This window comes from Azolla caroliniana, unplaced genomic scaffold (assembly GCF_043228905.1).
Source record: "Azolla caroliniana isolate FFs.n. ecotype wild unplaced genomic scaffold, voAzoCaro1.0.p SCAF_1, whole genome shotgun sequence".
In the NCBI taxonomy this organism is placed as follows: Eukaryota; Viridiplantae; Streptophyta; class Polypodiopsida; order Salviniales; family Salviniaceae; genus Azolla; species Azolla caroliniana.
In genome coordinates, this window is record NW_028230436.1 from 7,144,890 (window position 1) to 7,160,502 (window position 15,613).

Below are 15,613 nucleotides of genomic sequence, written 5' to 3' on the forward strand. Positions count from 1 at the left end.
GAGTGCCGACGCGTTTCTTCCCTTCCCCGGGGACTCCACCCATTCCATGAACCTTCGCTTCGAAAGCTGGAGCGCGTCGTCCAGCCCGTATTTCTCTAGGAGCCGACCTTCGAACTCCTCCCAGGTACGGCTCTCCGCCCGCACCTCGAGCACCTCCGCATGGATGCTCGGCATCGCCACTCGGGGAAATCCGGCAAGACGCCTTTCTTCCGGAATGTCCCGCATCAGCATCTCTGCACCGTAGGACGCCAAATACTTCGTGGCATCCTTCCCATCGAACCGGCCGATCGTGCCGACGACCGCCTCAATGGCTCTGTCGAGGGCACCGGTGCCCTCGCGCGCGTTTACAATCCGGTCCACGGCCGAAGCCATGGCCTCTGCAAGATCCGACCCCCTCATCTTCTGCTCTTCTGCCGCCTCCTTCACGTTGGGTTCACCAGAGATGTCTAGATATTACGCAAGTGCGTGTGGAAACGAGGCGGGACCGCGGGGGTCTCGAACCAAAGAGCAAGCGAGGGAGGAGAAAGAGAGAGAACCGGCTACGCAGGACCGGGGATACACAGGGACACGGCCCTTCAGCACGGAGAACGCGAACAGACACCGACACAGACAGATGCGAATGACTAAATATGTATATTAACAAAAATGGCTAACACGACTACAACCCTCGATGGGGCACAGGTTGGCTACAACCGAACAGGCCGGCGAACAGATGCCGATGCTTGTTCGCTTCGACGCACAAAGGGGGAGCAGGTCGGAGGTGCTGCCGGAAGCACTCGGGCGTTCCTCGAAACAGCGCGAGCCTCCTCGGAACCCTGCACAGAAAAGCTATGGAGCTCAAGAAGGAAGGAAACAGAGAGAGAAGCGTCCAGAAACGGTCCGGCAGCACTTCGTCCTCTCTGCGCGAGATGCCTGCAACAGCTCTTTCCTGCTCCTTATATAGGCCGACGAGCAGGCCGTCATGTCAGCTTTATTCCCTGTCCCTTTTGGACAGGGATCCGCTCCGTTCTTCACGCATCCGCGTAGTTACGCCGCCGACTCGTACAGTTCCTTAGCTCGCGCGCGCGACCGAAAAGACTGTTCGCGCGGTCTTTGTCTCCACTTGTGTTAGGGCCCGTTCCTGCCGATTATCCTCCTAATTCGCTTCTATGTACAACTTGGAGCGTGCGCGCGTGAAGAACCGGTTCCCACGCCTTGGTGCGCCGATTCCGCCTATGGACGGTTTTCTTCACGACAACGTTTTCTTAACAAAGAAGTCGTAATTGGCTGGTGGTTGGTTATGCCCAAAGTCAACAACAAATTCAAGATTTAATAGCATTCGAAAAGCAACTTAATGGTGACAAGTTCTTTCCAACTCCAAACCCCATGTCATCAACATGCAAGAGGATGAATGCAATACTATTCAAATTGACTTGATACTCATACAATGAATTCAGTAGCTTTGCAATACATAAGCCAATATGGTCACAACACTAGTTGTTCATTCAATTCCTTTGCCCATTCAGGATATCAACTAGGAATATAATCGGTATGTCAAGAGGGTTATCTATTCCCTTTTATACAATTTGACTCTTTAGACTCCTAGGTTGCTAAGTTAGACTCCTAGGGTTCTGACAAACTTAAAAGGATTTGGCACACATGGGACCATGCAACAATCGTGAAGCCTAAAGCGTCAATTTGAGCAAAAGGGATTATCTATCGTTTTGACACAATATCTAAACATGTTGCTGAGACTATTGTAATCAAGTAAAATTCTTGTACATGAAGATTCCTTGATTAACTAACTTCCAAACTATAAAATAGAACCCCATTAGTGACATCCCAATATGGCCTAATATTATAATTTATACTTACAATGTTATCCCCATTAATCCCCTTAAAAACGGATGGCACACTGAACTAACCATTAATCCCCTTAAAAAGATCTAACGTAAAGTTATCTAAGGTGAAATGGATTGAGATCGGTAGACATTATAAAAACGGATGACATCCTTTTCAAAGCCAATCTAGTTATTTATTACAATGTCTACCAATCTCAATCTTGCCTTTGGAAAACATCTTACACATATTGTTGCTCTTGTGTTATTTTCACGAGGAATGCAACATATTGTGTCATTTGAAAGTAGGAAAAGGCACAACTTAATACGCGAGGTTATAATGTACACAACTAATTTGAAAAGGCAAGTTATTTCTAAAATTTTCCAAGCACAAAATTTTGGACAATTCCTTTGTGTTTGCATTGGTGGTGGCTCACTAGTAAAGGAAAATCACTTCTCCCAAATACACCAATCACCAAAGAACGGGCCAATGTCTAAGGAACACATCTCTTATGTGCTTTATGTTGTAATTCAACAAAATAAATAAAGTAGGTCCCATTAGTCATACCGAATAATCTTTAAGTGCTTTAATCTACTCATTTTGGATGGGAAAAGCCACCCAACTAGGCCATTAGGAGTTTCTATGGAAAAAATATTATGTGCATCAATGATAGATTCTTTTGGTTTCAAATGTCGAATAATGATTGTTTGTGTACCCAAGAGAAGTAAACATCTTGATGAAGGTTTTATGTGGAATTCTTCATAAGTCTTCCAAGCATGCTAACTGTAAATGAATTATTGAATCCCCCAAAATAATTGGGGTCAAGTTACTACTACCTATACCTTAAAAGAGGGTCATATTGAACCCATTAGGGGATAGCATTATCTTTTGAGACCACAATCAAGGTACAATTCAAACTATCTAGTTGTGGAATTTACTATAAAATAAGTTGTCACTTGAACCACAAATCGTAGGAATCATTGTCTATGAAAACCTCACACAAAAAAAATATTAAATGGAAGGTGACAAAGAACAACGGCCAGGAAGATATGCAAGCATGACTTGCTTAAGCCGTCCACCTTTCCTAACTTCCCTAGAGTTAGAGATTCACTCTATGGATTACATACTCTCAATCTTCACGTGTGCTTTTTTCTTGGAGCCAAATCCTTTTACAACGTCAACTTTATTTCTAGATCCAACGTGTTTGGTACTTGCTTGTTCACATATACTACTCACAACATACCTAAACTTGCAAAAGGTAACTTACCCTTATACTCGAAAGTTCAAGGTCACTTGATGAGATAGGTAAAAACATCCAATATATTTATTGTCTCAATAACATTAACAATTACCAACGGTTCGGTTCAGTTCGGTTCGAGAGGGTCAAAAGCAAACCGGTTTGAAACCGAATTGTTTAAAGTTTTTGAAACCTGAAGAGAATTGAACCGAACCACGAAACTGTTAAACTGAACCATTAAAAAAATTCAAACTGTTAAGCCATTAAACCAATAAAACTGTGGTTTTGTGGTTCGGTTTCGGTTTTTAGCTAAGGTCAAATTTTAAAAATTCCATCATTTGAATTTTCAAAAATTTAAAGATTTTCCAAAATATGAGAATAAGGCATGAAAATGAAAACATTGTTTAAAAACAATTTTTATTTTTTTTTTAAATTAAAAAATAAAAATACCGTTAAACCGCGGTTTCTAACTTTTGAAACCAAACCAAACCGTTAAAAACACCCGAACCTAAAACTGAACTGTTTAAACCGTTAAGTTGTGATTTCACGATTCGGTTCGGTTCAAACCGACCGTTGCCGATTGTTAAATAACATCCTCTTTTGCTTTGTTCAAAGAAGAACTCCCCAAGGATGATATGCGTTTTAATATATATATATATATATATATCAATTGTGGGATTCTTTTTTGGCTTATGGGAGGCAAAACTATGTTGTAGCTAGAGGGCATTAGGTAACTCTCTTTCAGCATGAAGTTAGCAACAACCTTTTTAGCTCCATACTTTTAAGAATAAAAAGTGATAAGCTCATATTTGTCACCTACATCTCAAACAATTGACATTCCATCACATTATTGAAATCTTGTGATCAGAATTTTACAGGGCATTAGGTAACTCTCTTTCAGCATGAAGTTAGCAACAACCTTTTTAGCTCTATACTTTTAAGAATAAAAAGTGATAAGCTCATATTTGTCACCTACATCTCAAACAATTGACATTCCATCACATTATTGAAATCTTGTGATCAGAATTTTACAGGGCATTAGGTAACTCTCTTTTAGCATGAAGTTAGCAACAACCTTTTTAGCTCTATACTTTTAAGAATAAAAAGTGATAAGCTCATATTTGTCGCCTACATCTCAAACAATTGACATTCCATCACATTATTGAAATCTTGTGATCAAAATTTTATAAGGCATTAGGTAACTCTCTTTCAGCATGAAGTTAGCAACAACCTTTTTAGCTCTATACTTTTAAGAATAAAAAGTGATAAGCTCATATTTGTCGCCTACATCTCAAACAATTGACATTCCATCACATTATTGAAATCTTGTGATCAGAATTTTACATAACCTACATATACAACTAATTTGGGTGTCTTATATTTACCTTGGAAACACTTTGATGAGATCATGAGTGAAAGAAAGAGAGGATGGTAATGCTTATATTTGAATGCCCTCGCCTAAAATTTCAATTTGTAACGAAAGATACATTAGGTTCATTATCATCCTAGGGGGCCAAATATGACCGATTAGACCAAAGTGAAACATTTTTACTCAATCTTGATGTTCAAGAATTTTACTAACGACAACAATGAGAAGTGGAGGGTACTAGTAGCACAACCTATTATCATGTTTTCAAAGTTTTATAAGAAACACGTGCCCTTCAAACCAAGCATCTCTTCCATATAATAGGCAGATAGTCAAACTAGGTGCTACTGAGAATTTTACTAAAAAGCTAGTGCGAAATGGAGACAGCTTGTAGCGAAATCTCTTGTCACGTCGTCGAAGTTTTGTGGGAAACAAATGCAATTCAAACACTTCCAACCCTAACAGCTCGTACACACAAGAGGCAAACGGAGAGACTCATCGATGATCTTGTCAGCCTTTGAATATTGAGATCGCCAAACTAAATTAATCGTGTAAACAAAGATGCTTACAAAGGGTGCAGGAGTTAGCCTTATGATATGTGTGCACATGTTGTGGTTCGATCTATTCATTTGGCCATATGACCTGATAGTTTCCATTCGATCATGAATGAGTGAAGAAAATAGATGTTACATTTCATTAATCATTACGTTTTGCTTATTATTTGGACTAAAAGATGGGTACTAGCAGAGTATCTATAGATTAACGCTATTATTTTCAAGATGTGGTTGCATTTTTAAACCCCCCCCCCCCACCCCAATAAACTACCCTGTTATTAGATATTAGATGCTATATTTATGAATAGATAGATAGATAGCCCAAATTTAAAATGTGTCTTAATGTTGGATAATAGCCGAGACACTCAGAAAATTTATCAAGAAAAAGTAGGTTTTTTTTTTGTTTCCTTTTTCTGCAATTTTAAATAGCATAATTGTATATTTAATGAAAGCTAATGTGTGATGATAATTGAGACCTTCGAATTAACTGCTATATAGGGTATATTTAAAAAGGGCTAAAAAATCATATATGCATATAAAATCTATCTAATCATTAGTTGGAAAGTTGGGTTTCTGTTTCCCTTTTCTTCTTTTTCTTTTTTGATAATAATGGAATAAATAAAAGAAAATATTTTTGTTTTTTGGAATCAGAAACAGAGCATGCCATGTATATATATATGTACAGTATTGCTCTGTTTCTGATTCAATGGGATCTAGATTAATGAAAGCTTCCCAATTACAGCAATATTTTGTATCATCTATACATCCAAGCAGTTTTGCCTCGCTATATTTATAGATATAATGGGCAGATGCAGAAGGCACCCAAATCATATAATTGTCGGTATCTGCGCTTATTGCCTCAACAATCGCCTCTTAGCTCTACTCAAAGAAGATCAAGAAGAAGAGAAATATAATGAAAATCATGAAGAAGCAGGCAACTGCAATGACTCAGACTACGCCTGTTCTTCATCTGTTTGTCTCTCTCCGATGTATAGCAGAAGCATCATACAGAAGAGCAGGAAATCTACTACTGTTTTGGATGATTTCAGACAAATTGAGGCCAAGTCCAACAGTATGGGTTCTTCTTCAATCTATCATCCTTACTCTGTTTATTCATCGCCTTGTTATTTCAAATCTTCTTCAGATTATCACTTCTTCAGAGATAGAAACGCTGAAAGTCACAATGGTCATAGCAAGAAGAAGGACAAGAAGAAGAAGAAGAAGAAGAAACCATGGCTTCATTTGCCATTCTTGCAATGGAATCAAAGCTCTAATGAAAGATGTGATGGATCCCATGGTATGAAGCAAGCTAAGGGTAAGTCTAACTATACCATTTTCAACAATTCCTTGAGAGAAGTTCATGACAGTCTCTCCAAAGGTGATGTCTCTTCACTTCTCTCTTCTCCGAATGTGTCAAGACAATGTGCATCACAGCATCAATGCTCATCTCCCATCATCACAAATGCAAGGGGCTCTAATAAGATCCATAGAAGGAGCAGCAGTAACTGTAGTGATAGGAGGAATTGGTATGATAATGGAAGCTACATAATGGATGGGAATGTGGATATTGGAGGTCATAGCATCACAGGGTACATGGAGTTGGATGGCAATAGCATCAATGGCCATGTGGGTGTGGATGCAAATGGCATAAACCACATCAATAGACATGTGGGCATGCATGCTAGAGCCAATGGGCATGTGACAATGGATGCCAATGGGATCTATCACATCGATGGTCATGTGGGTATGGATCCTAATGGAATATACCTCGTCAATAAGCATGTGGGAATAGATGCTAGTAGTGGCAATGGTCAGGTGGGCATGCATGCCAATCACATCAATGGGAATGTAGGTATCAAAGCCAACCTCAATGGGCATATGCGTATGTATGGAAGCCACATCAACAGGGATTTAGACATGAATTCCAATGTCATCAATAAGAATGTGGGTTATATGGATGCTTTAAATGATGATTATCACGTCCATAGGAATGTGGCTATGGATGGTAATAATAGAAGTTTTGACATCAAGAGACATATGGGCATGGTTAAAGAAATGCCTCAATCTCCCCCTGGAACTCATAGGGATGTATCTCTTGACTCGACTCCAAGGCTATCTAGTGTCAGTGCATATTCTCCGGATGTATTTACAAGAAGAAAATTCCATCTTTCAGAGAAAGATATACCGTGGAATCACCGGGCAGCGTGTGCTAGTAATGGACGTTGTGTCTATAATCACAATGCAACCAAGCTCGAGGACAAGCAAACCAAGAGGAATGTACAAGGGACTTCTGACAATCCTGGGTTCAAAAAGGAGTTTGTCCGAGAACCTTACAGTAGTAGTATATTCTCCGAAAAGAGAGTGCCAATGGGGAAAAGCCCATTGTCAGCGGGATTATATAACTCTTCAACGAAGAGATTGCAATCGATCAACCTCCCGAAACTTGTCTCCAGTAAGAGGAGTGAGATGGTGTCTAGTGATTGTGGAAGAGATGTGAGGGTGTCACCAATACCTACTTCGACAATGCAATTTGATAAGGAATGTTCTCATCATAATCCACGAAAGCATCAGTATCAGATGGACGATCGGGCTCGATCAAATCATCGGGAGTGCTCGGATCCATCAAAATATGAGGAGATATCCTCATTTTCCGTGGATGCTGCACTGCCCTATGGTAGAGACGATGAACTGTTGAGAAGCCCCAAAATGGCTGCATTGAAATTAAGGTTCAAACAGAATTTAAATCTCAAGAGTCCAAAGCATGAGCATGCTTCAAAGGATGGTACTAAAGAGTATTCGGCTTCGCGATGGAGCAAAACATTGAGCAGAACCTTGTCGCCGATGCTAAGCTTAAGAAAGGCGAAGAATTTGCACAAGGATGTGTATCAATCAAATTATGAAAATGATGATGATGATGATGATGGAGATGATTATGAGTGCAAGAGAATTGATGAGAAACAATCTTCTCAGAATGGACTGGGAATCGGAAGTATTTTGAAGAAGGGGCCAAGAAGGGTGAATAATGAATCACAAACCAAAAGGAACCTCGTTCTTTCAGCATTGGAAGGAAAAGGGCCACCTCAAAACTACTCCTTCTTGAACAAGGATTATAGTGCTTTTACCTTCTACTTTAGCTCTAGAGGCTAAATCTAATATACATACATACACACATATGTGAGAGGAAGAGGGAGAAGAGATTTCCTCTTCTAAAACTAATTGATCAGCTAAATTATTCAAATATGAGATTTTATTTTTATTTTTTATAAGGTTTACATGCAATCTGAGTTTTTTACTGCAGACTAGTAATCCCCCACCCCTTCTTAGGAAGGAGTCACATACAATATGATTTGTTGATTTGGTACGACAAATTTGGCCTCCTCACGGGGGATAAACTATCTATGATATTCTATTCCGTTTGTCTGCGTATGTATCCATGCTTTTGAATAATAGCAATAACGATGATGGGGAAAAAAACAGAGCAAAAGACATATTCGTGTTTTTCTTCTATTTCTCATTCCATCGCCTCCCAAATTTAGGGTCAAGAATCAAGATACAGTTACTGTCTGTTTTTCTTATAATTTATTTTCATCTAATTCTTTTTACTCCCAATCTTGTGTTTCAAATAAAACTGTAGACTGATGCATGAATGCATGGATGGATTTGCATTCTCGTTTGCTTTTTGTGTGCTTATTTCAGCAAATTTATGAGCATTAAACTCTTTTTTTTGCGGCCTGAGAGGAGACATTAGAAATATCTGTACATACAATAATATATATATATAGCCATTGATAGCAGAGCATGTATATATATATATATATATATATACCTATTGATTGATTTAAGGCCCCACTCACATTAACTTCTCCAGAATTTACTAGGCTTCTCAAAAAGCAAAACAGATTTGATTGCGCAGCTCTACTCAGTACTCTCTTTCTCTAATGAGATTCACCCACCAAACCTAAATTTAAATGGAGTCACCACCATTATTAAATAAATAGTACGTCCAGTGTTAGGGCCATAGCCATGACACCTCCTTGGGGGGGCCCTATGCCCTACCAATAATAATAAGATGGGAATGGCTCGACTACTTGCCGATTATTGCGACGGAACATACATATATAGGTTTTTGTGGGGTGTGAAACTATCCTATCGACCTTATAAAAATTGTTATAATATCATCATATAGGAAGGGTTCTATGCATAGTCTTTCATCTTCAAAGGCATTGAGCGGTAGACCCACCCATCGTCCATTACCCAAGACACTCTAACTTTTGTGCTAGCTATTATAGAATGTCTCACACTTTTGATGCGACCAAAATATGTAGAGGCAAGTACATATCCAATGAGGGGTGGCCACTGGCAACCTTTGGCTAGAATATTGGTACAACGACTCTTAAACAACCTTGCATTCTATTCGCCTTTAAAAAATCAACGCACACACCATACTTGAAACTTTGGGATTTCATATAAGAGAAAGCATCCTAAAAATAGTGCTTGATATTTATCATGAGCCATTGTGGGATGAAACATACGTTTGAGATTAAATCAATTCGAAAGATCAATGGATTGTTATATTAATCTCCATACAGTAGAATTAGAATTAGAATTAGAATTTTTATCGTCCATAAAGAGGCTAGTTTTGACCTATGGGACCAGAGTATACATGTGTTCTTGATATGTGTGTCCTTCCTAAGAAGGGGTATTCATACATTGAAGCACAATGCCTCTATGCGTGAATAAAGCATACACATATGAGCTCAACCTTCTAAGTGGTGTCTTAAGTAGGGACCTTAAGTTATCACTCCCTCTTAGTATGTGAACATATCTTGAACGAATTGCACTATATGTCGAACATGTGAAGAACAAGTGGCATTCATCCTCTAGTGATGATAGCATGGAAATTGATCAAATGCACAATGTATACCATTGATGAAGAATAACACATAATTCAAATTGAGGTGCAAGATGAGGGGAGATAACACTTTTATGTGAATGAGTGTATAACATTTGATTTCTCTCAATCTCGTTATAAAGCTCAACTTCAATCCCCATTATTATTTGGCCTAAAGGGTCTGGCACAAGGATTAGATGAATTGAAGGACTCTAGTATGGAGACATTCAAGAAAGTTGACCTCTATATGTAAATAAAGTTGATATGGTTGTCCAAACTAGCAACCAATCATTGTAACGATCAAAGATTACACACAAACCTTATTCACAAAAAACACCCTATTAACCATGGTGAATTTGGATAAATGTATGAACCAAAAGATTGTTTATAAAAGTCAAATTTTCTAGGAAGCATTTTCAATAAAGGTAGTCTTGGTAAACAAATTTGTGCTTAACAAAGTTTAGAGTACCCTACAGTTTATGTTTCACTCCAAAATTTCAACATGCATATTTTTTCATATTTCTCCAATATGAAAATGTTGGATTAAACCATGACATGTTCAATGAAGTGGACTATTTTCCCCTATGTTTGTTATGTTGGATTACATGTTTGTGCATTTCTTAAATAACCTTAAGCTCTATACTTCGCGTTCTCCTCCCCACCAACATAGTAGAGCATCTTTTGGATGTTTACAAGAAATTTTTTCTAGAATATTTGTTGTTGGATCATAATTTCCTTCACAAATGCAATTCTCTATCTCTCGGTTGGATGTTGAATCTCATTACTTAATTAGAGTGGAAAGGGAGTTCCTCAAATACAATCGGGTTAGGACAGAGTCAATCTCGTTCTCTCTCTCTAGGGATCTCTACTTTGTTGTTGTGTACAGGGGAGAATATAAAGAAGAGGACTTTTATGCTTGCATCATCACCATCTTCCATGTCCTTTCTTTCCTACTTAATTCTTCCATGTCCCATGAATGAGCCTTACTAATGACAAAACTTTACTTTAACAACGATATACCAATGCATGAAAAAAGGAAGACTAATTCTTACAATTCCAAAAGTACCCCTTTTTGTTTTACCTGATACTTTTCTAACCTATATTCATATGCATTTATGTTACCATGTCTACATTATCGTGTGGCCAACAATGACATGTCCATGCTTTAATCAAATTGATTGGAGCTTTTGCCTGTCTTTTAAGGATACAATTGTGTGGAGTCAAGCAACTTGCTTCTTGTTTTATCTTCATTAAAAAATAATTGGTAAGTTTATTTGAAACTCGATCTTGACTTTTTACTAGAATGATTACTTTATGCATCGAAACTAACTACGACTTGAGCAACAACATCCCCATTGTTCATAGTTATCAATCTTCTCGTGGTTTTAAAACAAGCTTCGCATTTACTTTAATACCAAATAAATGTAGAGTCACATGAAGCTCATCGAGAAGGGAACATTGGTGCAAATCGTAAAATAAATAAAAACATGTATTTAGATCGAGGAGACTTAGCGAAAGATATTGTGATAGCTTTTTGATGTGATAAATGGTTTTTATCTTCAATTGGGATACCAATCTTGCCTGACAAATAAACGAAGTTAAGGTGTTGTATGTTTCTTTAAAAAGAGAGTGGGAAAAGGTGGGTACCAATCCTTATACCAACTTGTATCATTCACTTTGTTACATAAGCTTGTTGTTCAAGCCCAAACAATGAAAAAATAAAGTTCTCTACTAAAACTTGTTTGAGCCTTTAAGAATTAATCTTAACAATCCACACACACACCCCCCCCCCCCCCCCCCCGCCCCAAGAAAAGGATGTGAAAAAGTTCTGGGTTTTGGGCACTCCCCACAATAGAACAGTAAAACCTTTTCCCGTATTGAAAATAATGGGCAGCCTTCGTGGAACCCCTAGTAGTAGTTCCGACATTCGAACAATGAAATTACATGGTCATCTCCAGCTCATTGTACTTAAGTAAGCAAACACATGATGCAAATCTACAAATGACTTAGCAAAATAATCTCATCCAGCTATACATGAACATATAAAAATATTATATATATATATATATATATTCGTATTTTACCAAAATGAGCCCTGAATTTTCGAGAATATATGGCCTGTACAACAGCAGCAGCTAATATAACAAGGCTGTTTTTTTTTTTGTTATTATGTATGTACATATGCATATGGTCACTATGGTGTTTTGTTTTATGCGAGAGAAAAGAGGGGTCAAATCAAACAGCGATGGACTGTCATATAGAGACAGACAGACACACAGACAGAGTAGAAATTTTTCTGGTTTGGCAACAGATAACAGATCTACTTCTTCCAGAAAGTGGAGGATATTATCCAAAAAAATGAGATATGTATATATACGTCGATTTTTCCTCGCTTTTTGTCGCTAACCCACCCAATAGCACCTTTCTCACTCTTCGCTCTTCTTCTATTTCTTCTTCCACAGTACATATACATATATATATATATATACATACATACATACATACACACGTATAGTGACAGTAAGTACGACCCATATATCTGCACAGATTTTAACTCGGTGGATGTCTTCTTTCTTACATTCTGCTGCCACGCCCAGACCTTCGAAAACAGTTCTTAACAAAAAAAAAGAAGGAAGAATCCTACCCAGAAATATAAGCATCAGGATTCAGGATTTGTAGATTTGTATGCAAAAGGCGGCTCTTTATTGCTCTCTCTTTACTTTCCACACAGATAAACATGAATCTCACTTCTTCGGGCAATGAAATATATTACATGGATTCCGTTAATTAAGTCCAATGGGGAAATGGCAGCTTTTCCAACCATATTCTCCAACTCAGTTACAAGGAACAGAATGGATATGATTCCATTAGAAGGGAACCAGATTCTGACAGCTTTACGGCAGGATAACATCATTAAAACAAACATTGATTGATCCAGTTATGGAAGAAGTCACTAAATTTTGCTTCTATCCATCTCCTTCCTCCATACCACTTCCTATTAAGTACAGATAGACATCACATCACGGCTCCATACCCCAATGAACCAAACCCTGAAACATGAAGACAGAACCATGAAAACAGATGTGCAATAACCTAAAACTACGGCCCATGTCTGCAAAAATATTTGCTTATATCTTTACTTAATTAGGAACAATCTCTGTATTAGTATAGTAATTACGCAGACATGCCAACCGAGCTTCAAATCATTCCAAACATTTTACTTCTAAACTACTCTAAATAAACAATGTAGCTGGAAGGGAACTGCACAGAATTATAAGCACCGAATAAATACATACATAATCTCTGGATGCAAGCCACACAGCAGAATGAAACAGAATCGCTGTACTCATGCATTAATATCGATACACGCAGTCGAGAAGGGATTAGAAGCGAAACAGCCCCAGAACGACTTTGTCTGCAGATAGTGCGTACGTATCTGCATGTAATGGCTCGCGCTATGAACGGGGCTCAATGGGACGCTCTGCCTCACTCACTCTCTGTCTCTCTCTAAAATACACAGTCAGATTACTGCAAACTGGAAGGCCAAATGTTTAATAATTTCCCAATTAATGGTAGCAGAAAAAGGCAATTTCATATATTTCTTTAACAAACACAACAGATCGAATACAGAAGAAAGATCCTACGTTAACTACTGTTTTCTGTATCTTCTGACTTTCAATGGCCTCAGCCAATACAAGTCATCAGGTCGTCACAATGATGGTAGAGATCATTCGAAAAGGTATTCTGTGGTCACCAGCTTTGGCACATTTGCTACTTTCATGAATATGTTACACGTTACAAATCAGAACACAGTAGCTAATTGCAATAAAATCTCTTCATAATCACGAGGATAAGCAATGTCCACAGCTGTTAACCTCGTATCGCTGCTGGAGACACCTGAGCTCTCTGGCAGTGCCGAACATGGCAGGGTGGCCCAAAGAAGGCATCAAAATCTGGCACAAGAAAGAACGCATGGGACCTCATTCGTTGCGAGGATCTATGAGGAATACTGAAAGTTGTTGGAGCATGACTACATCCATAGCTGCCTTTTCTCTTCCTAGGCGCTTGAGGACACAGAAAAACCTCAGGAATTTTGAACTCTTGAGCTCTTGGTGTCGAACATCGATCTGTAACATCTCCAGATACATTCGCAAAAGCATAAGAACGTTCACCAGAAGAATTAGTCTCAGGAATTTTGAACTGCTGAGCTTTAGGTGTGAAGCAACAGTCGTAAATGACGTCGGAAGAGCTCATATTTGCAGAAGAAGCTCCTCTTTCATTAAACATTAACCTAACTGCAGTGGCAGATACACCTGTTGCATCAGGCGTTATACACTGTTGAGGTCGTGGTGTGAAACACTGTTCAGATCCCTCCACTGAAATTACACCAAGTCCCCCAGAAACTTCATCTATTGCTTCATCATTTGAACCTGTCCTCTCTTCACCTACAAAAACAGAAGCCTTTTCCAAATCTTCCACGTTCGCAGAGAGACGGCCAGGAAGTGCTTCTTGTTCTGAAATGCCTACAGAACCGGATGAAAAGGGTGCAACTGTCTGCGGACATTCCCATAAACCCACAGAAGTTACTATTTCTCCACTGTTTCCAATGGTGCATTGACCAATTCCATTTTCATCGCCTTCTTCTGTAGGGGCAATATCGACAGAAAACGAAATCTTTTCTGTAAATATTTGAGCAACGCCTGCAGGGAGGATTAAGCCATTCTCATCGTAGCCATTTCCTGTAAGGAGAGGAACATGAAACGCTTCAATTTCTTCTCCCTGAGAACGGCCTTGTTTACCATGAAAGGATTCGCGTTTGTTGACTAACTGAACATTTTCTTTCACCATAAGCACCTCGCGAGGGTTTAATCTTGGCGAACCTTGCGATCTGGTGCTGTAACGCCTACCCTGCAAAGCCAATGTCACTGCATGTCTCTGTCTAGTTACTTTCCCCTCCCTGATCTTACAATTCAGCTTCTCCTCGTATAGTTTACCATTTACTTCTGCATTACGTTTTCTATTTTCGAGCTGGCATTCCGATAAACTTCTCTGTAGGGATATTGGCAGACCCTGAGAAATTCCATCAAGAGCTTTTGCGCCTTTTCTTGAGTTATTCATCAGTATCCTGTTGAAATCTGAACTGTTGAGCTGATGGTTTAATTTATGACCTGGATTTATACAGACGAGAGGTTTATTTGCATTTTGCCTGGTTCTACGACATGAATGTTTAGGCTTATTTGCTACTGCGTTTGTCGCCGGAGAGGCAGCAGCTATTGCGTAGCTTCTACTGCGCGTGCGCACAGGCGACATTTTTCCGAATCTTTGAGATGGAGGAGCCCCCAAACTACAAGAGAAACAGTGACTTTCAACTCAAAATTAATGAGAATGATGATGTTGGTGAAGGTTAAGGTGCAGGCAAACCTGTGAGGGTGAGACCGAGGGTTGATACTGACGACCGCAACGACGATGATTGTGCTGAGAGAGAACAGTCACGATCTTAAAGATATTGTCATAGATTCAGGTTATAAACAGTCTAGGTTGAGAGTGAGGATCAAAGTAACTATTGTCTCGCCAAACAGAAAAAAAAATGGAGACGATGATGAAGCTACGGAGATGGAGCAGAGTTGATAAAAGAGAAGAATCCTTGTTAAAAATGGGATTGGGGATGCAGCAGCTATTGTAGCATAAAATTGGAGTAGGAATCAGAGAGAAACTTTAAGCAGATGATATGGCGGCGAAAAATTAGT

At 38.9% G+C, this 15,613-nt stretch overlaps 2 protein-coding genes across 2 annotated transcripts; one reads left to right on the top strand and one right to left on the bottom strand.

Annotated features, from left to right (window-relative positions):
- Positions 1-5,706: 5,706 nt before the first annotated feature.
- On the top strand, positions 5,707-8,160 carry LOC147868715 (uncharacterized). Its single transcript, XM_087322710.1, has one exon. It carries the CDS (start codon positions 5,777-5,779, stop codon positions 8,120-8,122), a length of 2,346 nt encoding a protein of 781 aa, XP_087178836.1. The 5' UTR covers positions 5,707-5,776; the 3' UTR covers positions 8,123-8,160.
- Positions 8,161-13,456: 5,296 nt separating this feature from the next.
- On the bottom strand, positions 13,457-15,204 carry LOC147868716 (uncharacterized). The gene has a single exon (XM_087322721.1). It carries the CDS (start codon positions 15,174-15,176, stop codon positions 13,737-13,739), a length of 1,440 nt encoding a protein of 479 aa, XP_087178847.1. The 5' UTR covers positions 15,177-15,204; the 3' UTR covers positions 13,457-13,736.
- Between the last annotated feature and the right edge of the window lie 409 nt (positions 15,205-15,613).

What these genes read in the sequence shown, in the direction of transcription:
- LOC147868715 (XM_087322710.1), top strand. Translation starts at nt 5,777, where the DNA reads ATGGGCAGATGCAGAAGGCACCCAAATCATATAATTGTCGGTATCTGC.
- LOC147868716 (XM_087322721.1), bottom strand. Translation starts at nt 15,176, where the DNA reads ATGTCGCCTGTGCGCACGCGCAGTAGAAGCTACGCAATAGCTGCTGCC.